The sequence below is a fragment of the Coenobita brevimanus genome, chromosome 73 (genome assembly GCF_032717465.1).
Source record: "Coenobita brevimanus isolate Jiangsu-jjx chromosome 73, ASM3271746v2, whole genome shotgun sequence".
Lineage (NCBI taxonomy): Eukaryota > Metazoa > Arthropoda > Malacostraca > Decapoda > Coenobitidae > Coenobita > Coenobita brevimanus.
This window is the reverse complement of record NC_137026.1, coordinates 19,137,730-19,156,832: the sequence shown is the minus strand read 5'-3', so window position 1 is coordinate 19,156,832 and position 19,103 is coordinate 19,137,730. Positions and strand designations below refer to the sequence as shown.

The following is a 19,103-nucleotide window of genomic DNA, read 5'->3' as shown; positions in this document are numbered from 1 at the left end:
GCTAAGCTGACTCCGGTCCTTCTTTACCCCTGCCCAGTTGTTGACTCTATACACGGGTTTTATTCGCCCCTGTTCAGAGTACAACTCTCATGTGCGGGGAGGCTCCCCACATACAGCTCTTCTCAATAGGGTGGAGTCAAAGGCTATTCGTCTCATCAACTCTCCTCCTCTTACTGGCTCTCTTCAACCTCTGTCTCTTGGCCGCACTGTTGCCTCTTTATCTCTTTGCTGTCGCTACTTCAATGGTCACTGCTCATCTTAACTGTCTGCTTGCATCCCTCCACCTCTACGACGGGCTCGTAGCACCCGCCTAGCAAGTCATCCCTTTTCTGTCCAATTCTCTAATGCAAGAGTTAACCGTTACTCCCAGTCTTTCATTTATGCAACAGGTCAACTTTGGAACTGTCTCCCTCTGTCTGTATTTCCTACTTCCTATGATCTCCAGTAAAACGAAGTGTGTCTAGGCATCTCGAAATGAATGGATCTTGAATTCGGCTCTCCTTTGTATTGTTTTTGTTTTATTCTTGGAAGGAGCGTTCATGCGGGCTCGGCCTTTGGTTCCTCTTCCTCGCATAAAAAAATATATATATTCATATATGTATATATACTCGTATACATACATAGATATACACGCATGCGCGCACACACACACACACACACACACACACACACACACACACACACAGACGTACGTCCCTGGATAGCGTATTTTGATTGCATTCCTCCTCGGACAGACACAGTATGTTCAAATGAGGGCAGATTTTCAGCCACGCCTCCTGCCTCTCGAAACCGAGGTATAGCTGCATTTAGCTGCCTTGATGTTCAGCACTTGCTTAAGTGAGAACTGTTTCTAAACCGTGCTTCCCTTTCCTTGCAACCAACGATTTAGGCGTCGAAGAACTTTTCCAAATAAGAGCCGCTCCTGTGACAAAATATGAAGCTTTACGAGACTGCCCTGCAGTACAACACCATGGGGATAAGTATGAGATGTCACCCCCCCCCCCCCCCCCGAAAATATCAATCGATATGAAACTGAATCTGGCCCATCTGGGACCCAATTCCAACCATACTGCCAAGTTTTATCAGCAGTTGCTCAAATGATAGCCAAATCTGGTTCATGCTTCGCCTTGCTGAAAACCACTTTTATATGTATTGACAAAGAAGCAAGTGCTTAACGTTGCAGTCGAACCGTCCAACACTTGCTCTTGCAACTAATGGGAAAATTAGGGGTCCAACACCCCAGTAGAAAATATCAATTGACATAAAATTGAATCTGACCCATCTGTGACCCCACTGCAACAATTCTACTAAGTTTAATCAAAATAATTTTTGCAGTAATGCCTGCACACAATATATATGCAATATAAATCGCTTAATAACGCGTGATTCATACATGTGCTGATATCCCAAAGGAGAAAAGGAAACACGAAATATCCCGAGGGCTTTCGCGTATTCACGAAAGCTCTCGGGATATTTCGTGTTTAGTTTTTCCTTGGGGATATCAGCGTACATAATATATATGTAAATATACTGTATATAAAGGGTGTTTCAAAAACAGTGTTCATAAATTTCAGAATGAATAGAGTAGGAAAGTATAAATATACTTTACTATGTGACATTTTTGGGGATTCGTCATATTTCCTGTGATATTACACATTTTATGTTTAATAGGAAACTCTAGGGGATGGAAACGATCAGTAGCTTACCATCACCTCAGCACCTTTATTTTTTCATAATCATGTGTACACTAATGTAATGTACAATATTAACAAAACCTACATAAATGAGAACCTGGAGCACCAAATCATGTTTGCCTCAATGGGTTTGAATGAAGCTTCGTGATTTGAAGGTACTGTGAGAAGGTGAGAGAAAGAAGGATGTACCGGCAATCAGCACCGGACATGGAGCCATACACGTCTGCAGAGTACACAGACATGTTACTTACGTTGGGTGCAGCAGGAGGAAATGCAGCTGAAGCAGTAAGAATGTATGGTGAGCGATATCACTAACCGGAGGCAACCATCTCGGCCTACTTTCCTCAGTGTAGAACGACGATTACGGGAATATAGTACACTGAATCCACGTGCAGTAAACAGAGGAAGGCCTCATGCTGAGCACCTACTCGATACAGAAGAGGATATTCTCAACGCCATCGGAGATGAACCATCTACAAGTACACGTCAACATGTTGCACGATTCACTGTGGCTCATGCATCTGTACGGAAGATTGTAAACAGACAAGGCCTGTACCCATATCGTCACCAGCCCAACCATGCTCTGACCGAACATGATTATCCCCAGCGAGGTAATTTCTGTAGGTGACTTCTTACTCATGCGAGGGAGAACAACAGTTTTCTTGCACGTGTTTTGTGGAGTGGTGAGGTTGTGTTCACAAGAGGTGGCAAGCTAAACCAACATAATACACGCACATGGGCGGCAGAAAACCCACATGTAACAACAATAAGGGGACATCAGGAATGCTCTGCGATCAATGTGTGGGCCGGTATTCTTGGTGATCGTCTAAGCGGATCATTTTTGCTTCCACAACAACTTACAGGCAATGTATACACCAGATTTCTTCAGGATGACCTCCCCATACTACTTGAAGATGTGCCCCTCAGAACACGTACGCGAATGTGGTTCCAGCATGATGGGACCCCACCTCATTTTGCACGAGGTACGAGGGATTTCATTAATGTTGTGTACCCTGACAAGTGGATAGGCCGCGGAGGTCCCATTGCCTGGCCACAAAGATCACCCAACGTAACTCCACTTGACTTTTATCTTTAGGGACACGTGAAGAACAGGGCGTATGCTGCACCAGTCAACACCCGTCAGGAACTGTGACAAAGAGTTCAAGAGGCGTGCAGAGAAGTAAGGAACACACCAGGGGTATTTGAAAGTGTATGCCAGTCACTTCTACTCCGAGCCCAAGCCTGTATCAACGAGGGGGGGAGGAGAAATTTCGAACACGTATTGTAATTCTGTAGTGTACAATACATCGGTGTACACAAATGTATGAAAAAATAAAGGTATTGAGGAGATGGTAAGCTACTGATCGTTTTCATCCCCTAGAGCTTCCTGTTAAACATAAAATGTGCAATATCACGGTGAATATGACAAATTTCCAAAAATGTCACATAGTAAAGTATATTTATATTTTCCTACTCTATTCATTCTGCAATTTACAAACATTATTTTTGAAACACCCTGTATATTATATATCTATCTATATATATATATATATATATATATATATATATATATATATATATATATATAGAGGCAGGATATTTTCTTGGAGACATTGGCTACGAGGTTGAAAGCTATGGCACAGTCTCCTTTACTGATATTCTTATGTACAGTCGCCCCCAAGACGTGATGGCAGAGTTTCAGATTGCTTCGGTCACTCTGCACTCATATACGTTCAATGAATGTATGGCAAAACTTCTTAGCTTCCATTATGTCATATAAAATATAATATATATCACGCTAAGAAGTTATGTAAAACGAATAACATGAGGTAGCGATATATTAGAAGTTAACACTCACATACGTCTCCCGATTTGAATGTGTGATGTATTACTCCGACCACGGCGCGCAGCATAAATCCTTGTTCCTGATGTATTTGCATCCCAGGATTTCAAATACAGATGCCTTAGTTTCGAAGACCAGTTAAGGAAAACTCTTGTACCTGCATTGCACTGCCTTATTTTCAAATGCTATGATGATGCAGCAACAATAAGGATGCCCCAACAATGAAGTTTATCTTAGTAATGACACCCTACCTGCGGTAGCAGCAAGACTATTCTGCCTCTTCCCCTCGCTTATAATAATTTGCGACTTTATTCCTAACTGATGCAAAATTATTTTAAGTTGTAAGAAGATATGACATTTTGCCCTTTTCTCATACACTAGGCAATGAAGAGGAAGAAAGCATGAGTTTATACTCTTGCAGTGCAAAAGCACACACTTTGTACTCAATTAATCTCTAGTGTCCTTCATTTTAAAATCAACCTCTGTGCCCTGCTTAACTGAAAATGCGGAATTGAAAGTTTTGAACTCCGTGGCTTGTTTATGAACATCTGCATTTTGGCCATGACAAGTTTGTCATTATCCGAGGAGCTCCGACTCTTGACAAATTTTCGAGGTTTTCCTTCTAAGTCTACTAGTTTTCCTTATTTTTCATTCATTGATGGTCTTCTGGGTCATATTAAAACTTCAAGAGAACTCTCGTAATGAAAACCTGGTCAAGTGCAGTGTAATAATTGCATGTCTTAGTAAAAGTTGTTTCTTTTCGTGCATGTTGATCGAACCATTTAAAATAGCCTACTAACCTACGCCGCATTCTCCCTTTCTGTCGTCGTCCATGCAGACAACAGAAACGGAAAAAATGACTTTAAAATGGTCCTTAGTATTGTAACGAATACTATTTTATAAGTAATAAGGAGTGATTTTAACTGATTATTAAAGCGCTGTTATTTTTAGTCTTACGCTTAAAAAAAAAAAAAAAAAAAAAAAAAAAGTTGTTACCCATGTTAGATATGAACTCGGCAAAATATTCCTGACCGTCCCTGAGCGATAGTTCTGAAATTTCAATTAGTTCCGTTTTGGATTTTCTGTTGTCGTAACTAACGAACTGATTCCTAGAATTTTGAAATATACTGGTACTTTTGCATTACTTATTGTTTTCTGTAACAATTTTACATAATAGGTTTCTCCTTGTAAAGATTTAAGGAAGAGTGTGTATATTATTACTGACAGAAAACTTCTGGATACTCTGCCGTCAATTCTTAGGCCGACTGTACAGTTTCTATTTGCCGTACAGTTTTTCGGTGGTCTTCTTAGAGTTTCTTCAGGAGTTCCCCAAAGGACAGCGATGTTTTGGAACTATCTTGTTCCATCTTCAGGCTGGATCTGATGGTTCTGTCATGGGTTGCTGCTACATATGATTCAGGTGAATCAGGCGGCGACAGGTGGGCGGAGCTGATCAGATCCTCCCAACTTTCTCCATCTGCCTCCACCTGAATCGTACATAGCAGCCATCCATGACAGAACCAACAGGAGGCCAGCTAATCTCGCCCTCCTATCGTGAACGCTAAGGATCGGCTCTCGTCACCTCCTGACAGTCGACGCCCAACTTGTAGCCTACGATCTGCTCCGGGCTGCCGACGTGGATGAGGGGATTCCACTCAGTCTGATTGTCAGGGGGGAGGAGGTCTGTGCAGCCAATCTACGAGCATTTTATTTTAAGCTGCCTCCGCGATTGGCCCCCTAGACTGATCGTCTCGTGCCCGGTGAGTGAGCTGCTGCCGTGTTTTTGGCAGTTAATCCTGTTGCCTAATGCCCCTCATAGTGGGCGATGGCCATAAAGCCATTAAAAAAAAAAAAAAAATGAGATCTAGCATGATGATGGAACAAGATAGTTCCGAAACGTCGCTACTCTTTGGGGAACTCCTGAATAAACTCCAAGTAGACTACAGAAAAATTATGCGGCAAACAGAGACCATACATAAGAAAGTCAATAAAGGAGAATATGCCATAGCTTTCAACCTCGTATGCCTCCAAGAAAATATCCTGCCTAATTACACTATTATATATATATATATATATATATATATATATATATATATATATATATATATATATATATATACTAAAGCCAAACAGCCTAAACAACTACATGATTGGTATTAGTATTAGTATTTTTATTATTATTATTATTATTATTATTGTTATTATTTTTATTAATCAGTCACTTTTACTATTACTGTATTCTCACACATAGGAATAAATTTCTGGACTGGTGCGAACGACATAGATGAGGAGGGAGTGTGGGTGTGGGTTAATGACAAGAGCAGTGTCCACATGGGTACGCCTCTATGGGGGAACAAGGACTCCGACTACCAGGATCCACAGGGGGGCGAAGATGAAAACTGTGCAGCGCTGGACAAGGAGGATTACTATTACCTCCATGACTTTCCCTGCAACAGTTCCTTCTCACTGATATGCAGACGGGAAGGTAAGTTTCTCTCCCATGTAAAAAGTTCGATGGCAATCCCCTGCTAGCACCGTTTTCCGCCTTTCATATTTCTCGTTCCTCCTCCGATGGTAGCAGGTATCCTTCCTTCATGTACTCCTCTGCTGAGTGTTTTATATGACTACTGTACCATGTAATGACACAGTATTTCATGTAACACCTTCAAACGCCATGGCAGACATGTGGCCTAGACAGACTCTTTATTATGACTTTATATCAGTACACAGTCAACTGCAGTGTTGCATGGTCAGTTGTAGTGTGTACATAGCAAAAAGTAGTTTTAGTCAGCTGCATTGTGTACTTAGTGTGGACATAGGATTGCAGTTCTACCACATGAGGCGTGGTTTGCACAACTTAACTCGGAAGTCCCTGCAGTAGACGCTGTAGATACGAAGTGATTGATTAATCAGTAATATAGTCTGACCACTAAGCCGATCTTCTGGATCATTCAGCAAAATAAGAGAGACTCTCAGAAACTCAAAACTGTTGCCACATCCTTAACAACGTGTTACTCACTGCAGCACAGGCTTGTTCCTTCAGCTCCACATAAACATTCAGTACGGCACTCGTGTTGTTAGGTTGTGGCCACGCCTTACTTCTGAATTCTCCTTTAGTTCTCACTTGAAGGGACTGAACACTTCTAATCGTTTGGTGGTAGCCAGAATAAAATAGCCATCGTGCTGGTGGAGTAAATGGATGCTGTTTTTAATCATGTCACACTAACATCCGTTTGCCTTTCGTTTGTCGGTGGCTAACATATAACAGAGTCGTCGTCACTGTAGTCCTGGCACTAATATCTTTCGTGTTTCTTCTCCTTCTACACTATTTTCATCTCTCTTGAAAAATTTTGCTTCTCTAACGTAATATGAGATTAAATGATTCCGTACTTTCATTAGCAGCTGTCTATGTACGATTCCATTATTTACCCCTCACGTGTAATCAGACTCACTACATACCGCTTTGAAGGAAGTTAGGCTAGTGGCTGGGATGGGTCATGAAGACGGCGGGTCTGAGGTCAGAACGAATTAAAAATAACGTGAACATGGAGACTGTGTGTTGATTAATATTAAGAAAACATATTTTTATGATATTCACCAGATCAGAACAGGAGTGGATGAAGTACAATAAGAGATATGTGCAGGTTGGATTGAGATGTTAGTGGTTGATATAGCCTTATCAGGAGAAGTATGTGCTGTGAAGATGGATGTAGTAGGTATTACTGTGAGGTTTACGTAAAAGTTGAAGGTGAATAAATGGGTGGAGTGGGCATAATAGAGTTGCTCTGGTGGGTTTCAGGAGTTAAGATGGTGGAAAGTGTTAGGACAGAGTGAGGTGAATACAACCAGGTAACACGGGTGTTGGATGAAGAACGGCATTGGCAAAGTAGAGATGGTCGATGTTGAGAGGAGAGGGAGGTAGAAAATGAGGTTTGTTTGATGGAGTAAAGTGGTCGGGTTCGGCAAATGTGGTGAATACAGACTCGGCAAGGTTGATTTAATGCGTACGTGAAGATGGACTTTGTAGGTTGGATGGTATGGGTATTGCAAAGGGTTATTTTAAGGTTTTCTCCATGAACAACAAGATCATGAAAAAAGAGAGCAAGCATTATAACACTGTGCATTGTACACCAGCTGTTAATGAGGTGAGTCATGATCTTTACTTTATCAAAACGGAAATGCTTGAGGTGTAGGTGGAATACGCCGGATAGATCGTATGTTCAATTCTGATCATCTCACGTCCAGACTGTGAGGGCATGTAACATAACCTTTCCTTTACGGTGCAAAACGGTTGAAATTACGTTTTGGGGGTTTAATTTGGTCAGTAAATTCCAGTGAGGTACATTCAGGTCATTTTGGTAATTTCGTCATTTACATCCGATTAGGCTCAGTCAGGTCAGATCAGTGTTACTTAGATGGCTTAAGGTTAAAGAGGTTCATTTAGGTCATTTAGGTCCATTCATGTCAATAACATCCTGATAAGGTCAGTCAGATCAGATCAGGCTCCATCAAGGTCATTCACGTATGCTTCTCAATATATATAAATATATATATATATATATATATATATATATATATATATATATATATATATATATATATATATATATATATATATATATATATATATATATGTGTGTGTGTGTGTGTGTGTGTGTGTGTGTGTGTGTGTGTGTGTGTGTGTGTGTGTGTGTGTGAATCTATAAAGGAGTTAAAGAATTTTAAGGCCCCAGGAGAGGATGGAATATTCCCTGAAATGCTTAAGGTGGAAAATGACGATTTGATGAATGCGCTTTTGAAACTTTTTAATGAGGCTTGGGATAATGGTGGAATTTCAGAAGAGTGGACAAATGGAGTGATTATAAAAATACCAAAAAAGGGAGATTTAAGTGTGTGTGGCAATTGGAGGGGGATAACTTTGACACCTGTAGTTGCAAAAGTCTTTTCCAAATTCTTGTTGAACAGAATAGAGCCAGTAATTGATAAAATTTTAAGAGGAGAACAAGCGGGATTTAGAAAGGGTCGAGGTTGTAATGATCAGATTTTTATTGTAAGGCATCTAATGCAACAAGCTAATGAGATGAAAATGGCACTTAGTATGTGTTTTGTGGATTTTGAAAAGGCGTTTGATAGTGTTTCACGTGGAGCTATGTTGAAAATTATGAGATTCTATGGTATACCAGAAAAGTTTGTAAATATTATTAGAAGCCTGCATGAAGGTACTTTTTGTTAGGTAATGGTGGGTGGTTCTTTGAGTGATCCATTTCAAGTTAGGTCAGGAGTGATTCAAGGAGGAGTTTTTTCGCCATTGTTGTTTTTTTTTTTGGTTATGGATTATGTTATGAAAAAGGTTGTAAGGAGAACAGGTGCAGGAATTAACAGGAAAGAAAATAAGAAGCTGATGGATTTGGACTATGCTGATGATATTGTACTGATTTGCGGAAGTATTTACGAGATGCAGAGGGTGCTTGATTGTCTGGTGGAGGAAGGAGAAAAAGTGGGATTGGTAATAAATTGTGGAAAGACTGAAATTATTAATATGAACGTGGAGAACCAAATCGATTGTGTAATTGGGAATAATGTGGTGAAGAATGTAGAAAACTTTAAATATCTGGGAACGATTGTATCATCTAATGGATCATTAAACAATGAAATTGAGGAGAGGATTAGACAGGCTTGGCGAGCTGTTGGAATATTGAAATCTATTTGGAATAATAATATGCATTCGGTACATACTAAAGTGAAAATTTACAAGTCCATGGTTAGACCAATTTTAATTTACGGGCATGAGTCATGGTACAGTACAATTGCAACAGATCAGAAAGTATTAGGATTTGAGAATAAAATACTGAGAAGGATTCTTGAGGTAAAGTGGCAAGACAGAGTTACAAATGCAAGAGTAAGGGATATTACCAGAGTGGAACCAGTTAATGAATATGTGAGACTGTCTCGCTGGAAGTGGCTGGGGCACATATACAGAAAAGAAAGTAGTTTAATACAGGATGTGCCAGAGTGAACTGCTAGATGAAGAAGAGGTAGAGGTAGGCCGAGGGAAACCTGGTTGAGGACAATGAAAAAAGAAGCAGGAGAGGAGTGTTGGTGGGACCTGAAGGAGATGGCAAGAGACAAATATTGGTGAAGAGTTCATTTAGGCCCTATGCATCCCGTGGGGTGCCACAGGAAATGATTGATTGATTGATTGATATATGTGTGTGTGTGTGTGTGTGTGTGTGTGTGTGTGTGTGTGTGTGTGTGTGTGTGTGGAGAGAGGAGTTGGTGTGACGCCTCTCTCTCTCTCTCTCTCTCTCTCTCTCCCTCTCCCGCCTATTTCAGCTCACACGTCCATGAATGGCCATTATCAAGGTAGCTTTGTCAGCTCAGCAGAGCGAGACGTTGTTACTCAGTAGAAAACCTCCATCGCACAAGGTGTGTTTTCTTTACCAATCTCTCGGCATTATTTGTCATCTACCTGTCTATCCGTTAATCTGTTTAACTATTATCGGTGAATCCAATAAATCAGTCCTTCTATCTCTATCTATTTGTCATTCTGTCTATTTATCTGTTTATCTATTATTGTAACTGTGTACTTATATTTCTGCATGTCTTTCTCTTTGCCAATCTGCCTACTGGACTAAATAAGATCAACTGTAAAGGAAACGTTTCTGTTGGTACACATCACACATCATTTACTACACTTCACTGACAACACATCTCATCCTTACATGACATAGGCCTAATATTTCTTTCGATAATTTTTTTTTAATGTTAGGATAATGATGTGGTTTGTGTGTGTGGCAACTTCGCGATGTCACTCATGCACCAGTACATTAGTGTTTGTTCATCTTAGGGTGCGGCCACACGTGCTCGAAACATGTGATCGGCAGGATGAAACGAAGCACCGGGTTAGAGCTACTGCAATGTCCGAGTCTGGAGGTTTGACGGACCTCTGAGTCTTCTTTCTCCTTGACAGTCACATGTTTGGAGCAGGTGTGGTCACACCCTTAACCTCACTTTACCTGCAGGTATCATGGTGCATGTGTCTGTTTGTGTCTTGTCAACCTCAGACGACTTCATACAGCTTTGGGATGATGTCACACATTCAAGACTTAAACATCTTTTATCTGGTAAATACGTTTACGAGAAATGTATCTCTTCTTTCTTCTGACTAATTTCCAACAACAATCTAACAGCGGGAAGAACTTCCGACTCCGTGGCTTCTTGAAAACTTTCTACTGTCTCAGGATTGGTTTTATACTTCAAAATTGTATTTTAGCTAACACCACAATCAGATTACAGTCTATCTGTCTGTCTATCTATCTGTCTATCGATCTATCCATGTCTGTCTATCTACCTAAAATGGAATGACACAAATGAATTATAAAGGAAATAATTTTGGCGGCATATGGATATGTGGAAAATGCGACTCAAGCTTCAGTAATTACGGTCATTGCGGGATGTTTGTGAAGATGAAGGCTGCAGAAAAGAGGAAAAAAAATCATCAGTGGAATGGGCTGAGATAGCGATCAGGACACTACAGGCAGTTTCAGGTCACGGCAAGGAAGGCATAGAGCAAGTAATGTGGCCTAGTTCGCCACAGGTCGATATAAAGTTGTTTCAATTCTTTCAGCACTGTGTGGGTTGGGATGGAGGTGGACGGGTTGTCATAAATGGATGAGTGTACCCTGTTACCTTAGGAACTGTGGGGCGGTTAGTAGAAGGAACTATTATTATTATTATTATTATTATTATTATTATTATTATTATTATTATTATCATTATTATTATCACTATTATTATTATTATTATTATTATTATTATTATTATATCTTTATTATTATTATTATTAATATTATTATTATTATTATTATTATTATTATAGGCTTTATTGTAATTAGTATTAATATTAGTACGAGTATTTTTCATGCCAATCGGAACTCAGTTAGCCTACTATACGTAGGCCGATGGAGTCAGGTCAAAACTGGGGGAGGAAAGAAAAAGGGTGGATGAGCATAATGGGGTGGATGGGTTAGGAAAAGATGGTGTTGGGTGGTGGGGCAGGTCAGGATGGGTGCTGCAGTGAAGATGGTCGGTACATGAGGGTGGCGTCTGGGTACATGCAGTAAATATGTCGGTGGTGTGAGGGCTGGCGTTGTACGGGAATAAACTTGTCTGATTTTTTTTTTTTTTTTTTTTTTTTTTTGAGGGGGAGATAAAATAAAATGGTGGTGGAATGGATGGAGAGAAGTGGATGGGACAGGAAGGGATGGTATTTGGTGGTTGGGTTGGGCGAAAATAATACATCCTGGGAAGATGGACGTTTATGTCGGCCAGTCAAAACGTTTATTTATTTATTTTTTTTTATGTAAGATAGAAGGAACCAAAGGCCAGCAGCCAGAAGGATTGTTCCCTCCAAGAAAAAAAAAAAAGATAACTTTCTTAAAATCATGAAATAAAATGAACGTGCATATATATATATATATATATATATATATATATATATATATATATATATATATATATATATATATATATATATAGGGCTGAGTGCAAGAAGGGCCAGTGTCAATACATTTAAAAGTTTGCAGACTTTACCAAAATTCAGCTAAGAAGAATAGACATAAAAGTATTTTTTTCATTGTTGTTTAAGCCAAGTAGCAATCACATCATGCCTTTTCAGTAACTAAAAGCTGCTTTGTTTTGTGAAAAAAATATATATATATATATATATATATATATATATATATATATATATATATATATATATATATATATATATATATATATGCAGGCCCACCGAGAGGGGGAGTCACCCTGTGCATTGCCCTGGGGCCCATGGGGTCATGGGGGGGCCCATGAGTATGCTGGAAAAAAAAAAAAAAAAACTCTGTTCTATGCAGTTGCAAGATCTTTTGATGTTGTGCTTCATAATTGTGCCAAGAGGAAAGCTAAGACAGCACCATTGTTTGTAAAATGAATGAGCCATATACCGGTATGTATTCTGTATGTAATCTATATGTATTGTATTATGATTTTACATACATTATTATCAAGTTAGTTCTTGGTTATTACTTTCCATGTATTATTATCAATTTAGTGCTTGATTATTACTTTTCTTGCATATTTTGTAATAATTACACATATGTGTATCATGTGTATGCCTTATCACTCTAGTGGATGAAACTGTTTGCGGTCAACAGTTCTTTTAAATATATTTTTAAGTTGTTGGAGCAATAAATTTTTTTATTATATACACATATAGCATAAGCCCCCCACCTCTAGCTTTACCTACTGCAGGGGTGGGGGCCCCAAACTAGTCCTGCCCCGGCACATTGCAGTTTCCTCGGCGCCCCCGTATATATGTACAGAATATTTTCCTACGACATTGATAATATTGTCTTATTCGGTAATAATTAGCACAGTTTAAAATAAAATTATTGTTACATGTTTTTAACTGAATATTAAATTTACCTAAGTGTAATTTCCTTATCTTAGTACAGTATTTCCATTGTTTGTAAACAAAAATTTGAAAATTATATACATTTTTTCTTTTCAAAAATATCATCCCTGAATTGAAACAATAGCCAGATCTCCAAAACTTTTAAGACAATCATTTTTCAGTATTTAAGGACTAATGAGAAATTGCACTCCGGTGTCATCATCTAAATAATCATCATCTACACCATCTGCTGCCTGTAGCTCCTGTAGAAATGTTTACTTCCAGCAGAAATCAGAGGAAGGAGATCGATCAGGTCCTTCAGCTTCTTAGGCACAAGTTTCCGTGGTCCGTCTTTTGTGTTATAGCATCCTCCCTAAGACTCTGGAGACATTGGCCTCTGTAGCACTGAAAGACCTTTATTTTACAAGCTTCCTGGTGCCCTTATCTCTATATGAGCATGAGCAATTTTTGACATTGGCCCTTCTTGCACTCAGCCTCAGATTTATGTATACTATATATATATATATATATATATATATATATATATATATATATATATATATATATAGAGAGAGAGAGAGAGAGAGAGAGAGAGAGAGAGAGAGAGAGAGAGCGCCTCTGTGGTACAGTGGTAGAGTGTGCGTTTCGTACACTGGTGAACCAGGGTTCGCGCCCGGCCAGGGTACTAAACTTTGAGTGTTCACCCGGCCGCGTGCGGCATTGGCGGACACAAGGGGTGCTGTGGTTGAACCAGTGTCGTTTACTATAAAGTATGCTTGCACCCAGTCAGCATTCGCGGGCCGATTACACTTGGTTCACAGACTACACACACATCCAAAGCCACTCCAACACTACAATTACACTTACAAACACTTCTAACCCTACTGTACATACAATCTCTACCAGACAGCCTAAGCCACTCGGTAGAGATACATCGGCTGTATCGTCCCCACTTCGGTCAGGATAGGCCGGTCCTGCAGTGGATACTCAAACGGCTGCTGATTATATATATATATATATATATATATATATATATATATATATATATATATATATATATATATAATACTTTTCATCATACGAGCCAAGATGAACAACAGGACGGTGGGAGAATCCTTGTGTTAGTGAAACAGCAAAAAGGGCACCTGCTCCACCAGAACGTGTGTGAGATCCTCGTCTTCCTCTTTACCAACCTCAACATGTCCCTGTAGGGAACAAGGGAATAACACGCATGAAGAATTTCACCTATTTAAATCCACAGTGATTTACACATTCGACATTACCATGACTGACATCATCACTTGGGGGTAGATCGACATTTTGCTCTGAATAATAACTGGGTTTACTATGCCAAGTTTGCTTCCGGAGAAGAGGTATAGAGTTAAATTACAAAAGAAGTTTTTATGAGCAACTTCTGAGTCTGTCTAGTTGAAAGAACAGGTTTTGATGGCATGAAAATAAAGTATTTGCTTTTGATGTTATTACTTTGACGAAATAAATTTATTTCAGTGTGTTGCAATCCATTATATACTTGCTGCTGTCAGTTTGATAATGTTGATCACCAGCAAAGAGTTATGACTTGGACTTAAAAAAGTATAGAAGTTTCTTCTATATATTTCTCATAAGTGTTCACCATTGATCTTTTCAGATATTCGACAACCAAGTATCAGCCACGATGAGCAGACTGTGATGGAAACAGAACCACGTGAGTAAAACCTGATTGGATATTTAACACTTGTACACGAAGGGGGGCAGAGGTTTTCCTGTCGCATAAACTGCTTGCATGGGCGTAGCCTGGGCTCCTACCATTAAATGTTCTGGCCTACGGTAGCTGAGGTTTGGACATTGATGCTCCATAGGGGGTCCTATGGGACTGACTATTACCATTTTTCGAAAGAAGAGAGAAGCTAGAAATATGTAAAAGTATGGTGTACGAGATATACTGAAGCACAGAAGCCTGAGCATCCAGGAAAGTGAGAAACATGTATGTGACTGAACATAAAATCAAGTTGCAAATGCGGGTAACATTAATTGCCAATGATTTACATCAAACGAGTGGTGAAGCAATCCACGTAAAAAGCAGAGTAATCACAGGGTCGTGCTTGTTAATATTTTTGATTTGCCTTTTTTTTTTCATTCATAATGTACAACAGCTGAGACAAAGAACAGGATATTATGAAGTTATTTTCTTTACTTCCTGTCTCCACTCTGAGAAACAAATAAATGCGTTGATCTAAATAAATACACTAACAAATAATCATGGCTCATCGTCAATGTGATTCAGCGGCTACAACTGTAACCTAGCATGCGTGATGTAAGGCACCCTACGTACAACATATTATGACAAAAGTTACAAACTGTGACCAGAAGTTCCCTGGTATAGTAACGAGGTTCATGACTAGTTCTGTGGCTGTTTGAGCTCAGTTGTGAAATTATGATACAGAAGGTTGACTCTTCGTCTGTACTTTAAGTACTCACATACATTTGGTTATTACTTAGGCAGAACTCTTTATTATTAAATGGACAGTGAGACAATGAGGTAAACCACATATAGTTCACAACCAAGGAGAAAAAAATGGCAATGTAGTTTTCATCCTTTTATCCTCGTCACTTGAATGATATTCATGATATTCACCTTCACTGAGGTGTAATCAGTCTGCCTTGTTTGTTAAAATGAATAAAGTATATTACAAGAGTAATCCAACATAATCACTGACGAAAAGGAGAGAAAACTTTAAACAAATTTATAAAACATGATAAAGCAGAACATAAACAACATCGATGCCAGTTTAAGTATGATCAGGGCTAATGTGATATCAAGTAGTTCTGATGGGTGTTTAGAGCGCACGTACAACACAAGTAGGTTTACCACAAAAGAACACTGCAGCAGTGATGCTTACATATCATCGGAAGAAACCAAGAGGGAGTCACTGAACAAAACAAATATGAGTATTTATCTATCGTGGCAATGAAAATATAATGATCATTGCCTGTATGCCTGTTTGAGGAGACACAGACAAGAATATTTTCTGTTATCTTGATGTAACTCCACATTTTACACATCACACTTTGATGATTTAGCTTAATGATTTTCTGTCTTCAGTCTCTGTATGCGAGAATCTCCTCAAAGCTTCTCAAAAATTATCCATACTGCTTCATCCACCACACTGCATTTCCATCTACTGGTCCATTTAGGGTACTCCTGTGGCAAACTCTCACATTCAGTCCTTGGATTTCTTTTTCGTGTTTACTGTTGTTGTTTTCTGATGATTTTGCTTAGCTTAGGGTAGACTTTCTGAACTAGGAGGGTTAGATACACACTTAGAATGTGACAGGCCTTTCCTAAATTGAATAGAAACAGAGGGTAATATAAAAAATAAAATAAAGTGCCTCATCCAAACTTTCAGTGGTTAAGGCATCTTACCTCGACTGCAGTCACTCGTGTGTCACTCTCAAGCATAGTCCACTTCTCGATGTAATTTTTCATTGTTTAAGATAATATGCCACCATCTTTCCTCCTAATGCCAGTTTCCCATTCTTGTTAATGTTGTCAGACTCGAGATTGCCCTCATACCTTGCTGTTCGCTTTCATTTATTTCTACCTCCGTAATATCTTTTAGTAAAAAAAGAAAAAAAAAGAAAAAAGAAAAAACAGGATACCATAGCATCCTTAGTTTCCAAACATCTTAGTTTATCAATATCGCTTTTTCCTTCTGACTTTCTAATCCCATCACTTTATCCGTAATATAGTTACCTTTAACAGACGCTGTTTATTTACGTTGGCAAAATACTTTTTTTTCTTCTCCCAACAGATGCCTCATCCTCAACTGATGTTCAGCTATCTTACAGTCATTTCTCCTTGTTGCAGAACACTCACTCCATTCCCACCCTCAAAAGTATTGTGTCTTCCAATTTTCTTATTATTACGTCCACGTAAAACCGCATTCTCTTACCTATCAATGGAATCAAACCTATTAAGAATTCGTGATGAATTTCGGTGGTTTATAAATGGTCGTCAGAAAATTTACAATGTCTCCTAATAGACCAGGTAATGCAAATAACTGCTGTGCCAGGAGTTGGTTCAAGTTTCTAAAGATATATGCTTTGACAGGTAATTCTGTTACTTTCGTTGTGTAAATTTATACCGCGAAGAGATAAAAGAAAAATTAAAACTGAAAATATATTTTGCATTATATGAAGAAGGCTTATGACCTGGACTTTTCAGTAGGAGGTCATTGCTGTTACTAAACTGATCTACAATTTTTTTAATTTCCAAAACTCGGAAGGGGTGAAGAGGGAATTTATTGCTGGATATGACAATGTTATAAAGACTGTTTTAAAATCTGGTTAAGAGTTATTTCGGTAATAAAAAGAGAAGTTATCAAATGTCCATCAATGCTGGGTAGCCCAGTCTACATTATTATATTACAACGATCGATAATGAAAATTCAGATTCAAGATTCGCTCACTAGGCTAGGCTACTTGATGCCTAGATACAGTATACTGCGTTTGAAAGAACGGAGACTAAGACAGTGGTAAAGACTGATTATGGATCACAATTTAGAAACTGATGAGTTGAATACATGAAATTTGGACGATAGATGGATGAGAGTGTGTAGCTAGACGGATGCTACGTGCCCACCGTAATAAAGCAGGGTAAAAGGTGGCAGTATAAATACTTAGGCTTCTAAACTAGCTCAGCTGAATGAAATCAACTGGCATTAGCTGGAATAGAATATCAGAGCCGTCCAGCTTATGAGTGTGTTAAAATGTCTCCCAAATCTGAGGCCTCCGAACCTACATGCTAGGATTTTAAGGAGTGTGAGCTAGCCTATATGCAGAACTTCATTACCTGCTTTACTGTTGCCCACCAGCACATCTCACACCGAAAACCGTAACTGCCTTCTAATAATGACCGTGTGGAAACTTTTCTCCCATTGAGAGGTCTTGCATATGAGTGGTAAAAGCTTATCTTTTAGATATAATTGTCACAAGTTAGAAGAAGGGGATTTAACCTCAAAATGATGGTTTTAAGTGGTTTTGGAACCCAGCAGCTGGCACCTTTGTTGATTAGGAATCCCTTGTTAATACCATTAAAAGAAATACTATTGCGTCTGACGTCATACAGTTGTATTGTTAATAGAATGTATATAATTTATAGGAAATGGGATAAAATTATTATTACAATGTATTGAGGTAAAAACTCATGCATTAAAATACATAAGGTAGCATTACGGATGTGGAAGTTTTCAATAAAAAATCGAAATGAGCTTCAATAACATTAATACTGAATCTATATATCTTTCCATAGTCAGACACCTGAATCTCTTAAAGGGTACCCACAAACAAATCGCTTCCACTTCGCCCTGTACCCAGCCATTTTGCTGCTCTCCACCCAACTTACACCCCTTTTCTCATATACGTCTCTACTCCATCCCTCCATCTCGTCCTTAGTCTTCCCCTCCCTCTCCCCTCTCCTCCCCCTCACATACATAACACTCCATCCTCTCCACTTGGTCAGATCACCTCACTGTATTGCTCCTAAAGTTTTCTGTTGCATCCCCAACCACACCACAACGCTTCTTCACTGTTGTTGTTGTTGTGGAGATTCTCCTCCCGTGGGAGGACCGGGCCAATTTATTGGGCCCGTCAGAATGATTCTAGTCAGTTGAGGAGGGCTCAAAATGAGTTTGCATGAGGTCCACTTGTGTGGTTTGGAAGTGTTTTTTATTGAGGTGGGTGAGGCTAGTGAGGTGGCGGGTAGGCTGAAACTATGTCAAGGAGGGCTGAGGTAGAGGAGAGGGTAACAATCTCTGCAGCTGTTGCAGCGGGAGAGATCCTTCTGACTAATCTGTGCCCTAAGGTGGTGCGAAGGGCGGCAGTTGAAGGGCAGTCAAGTAAATAGTGGAGGAGGGGCCAGTCTGCTGGATCGTGGCAGTATGGACAGGTTCTGGGGCAATCCCTGCTATTTGAGAATAGCAGGGATAGCCTAGCCGTAGGAGGTGTACTCTCGCTACTAGCGTGTTGGGCGTGGTGGTGGGATATTCAAGGGGCTCATAGTTTGTGGCCCTGGCATACCAGGTGGCTGAGCTGGAGCCCTCTACCACTCGTGCTTCGTGATCAGAGTGAG

The 19,103-nt window shown here is 39.4% G+C and overlaps 1 protein-coding gene across 1 annotated transcript in view; it reads left to right on the top strand.

Annotated features, from left to right (window-relative positions):
* LOC145407497 (perlucin-like protein) overlaps positions 1 to 14,686 on the top strand; it is an 83,164-nt gene extending 68,478 nt beyond the window's left edge. The window contains exons 4-5 of the mRNA XM_080278425.1: positions 5,789 to 6,022; positions 14,622 to 14,686. Of these exons, the coding sequence (XP_080134551.1) occupies positions 5,789 to 6,022; positions 14,622 to 14,686 (299 nt within the window). The remainder of the gene's footprint in view (positions 1 to 5,788; positions 6,023 to 14,621) is intronic.
* Positions 14,687 to 19,103: the final 4,417 nt, after the last annotated feature.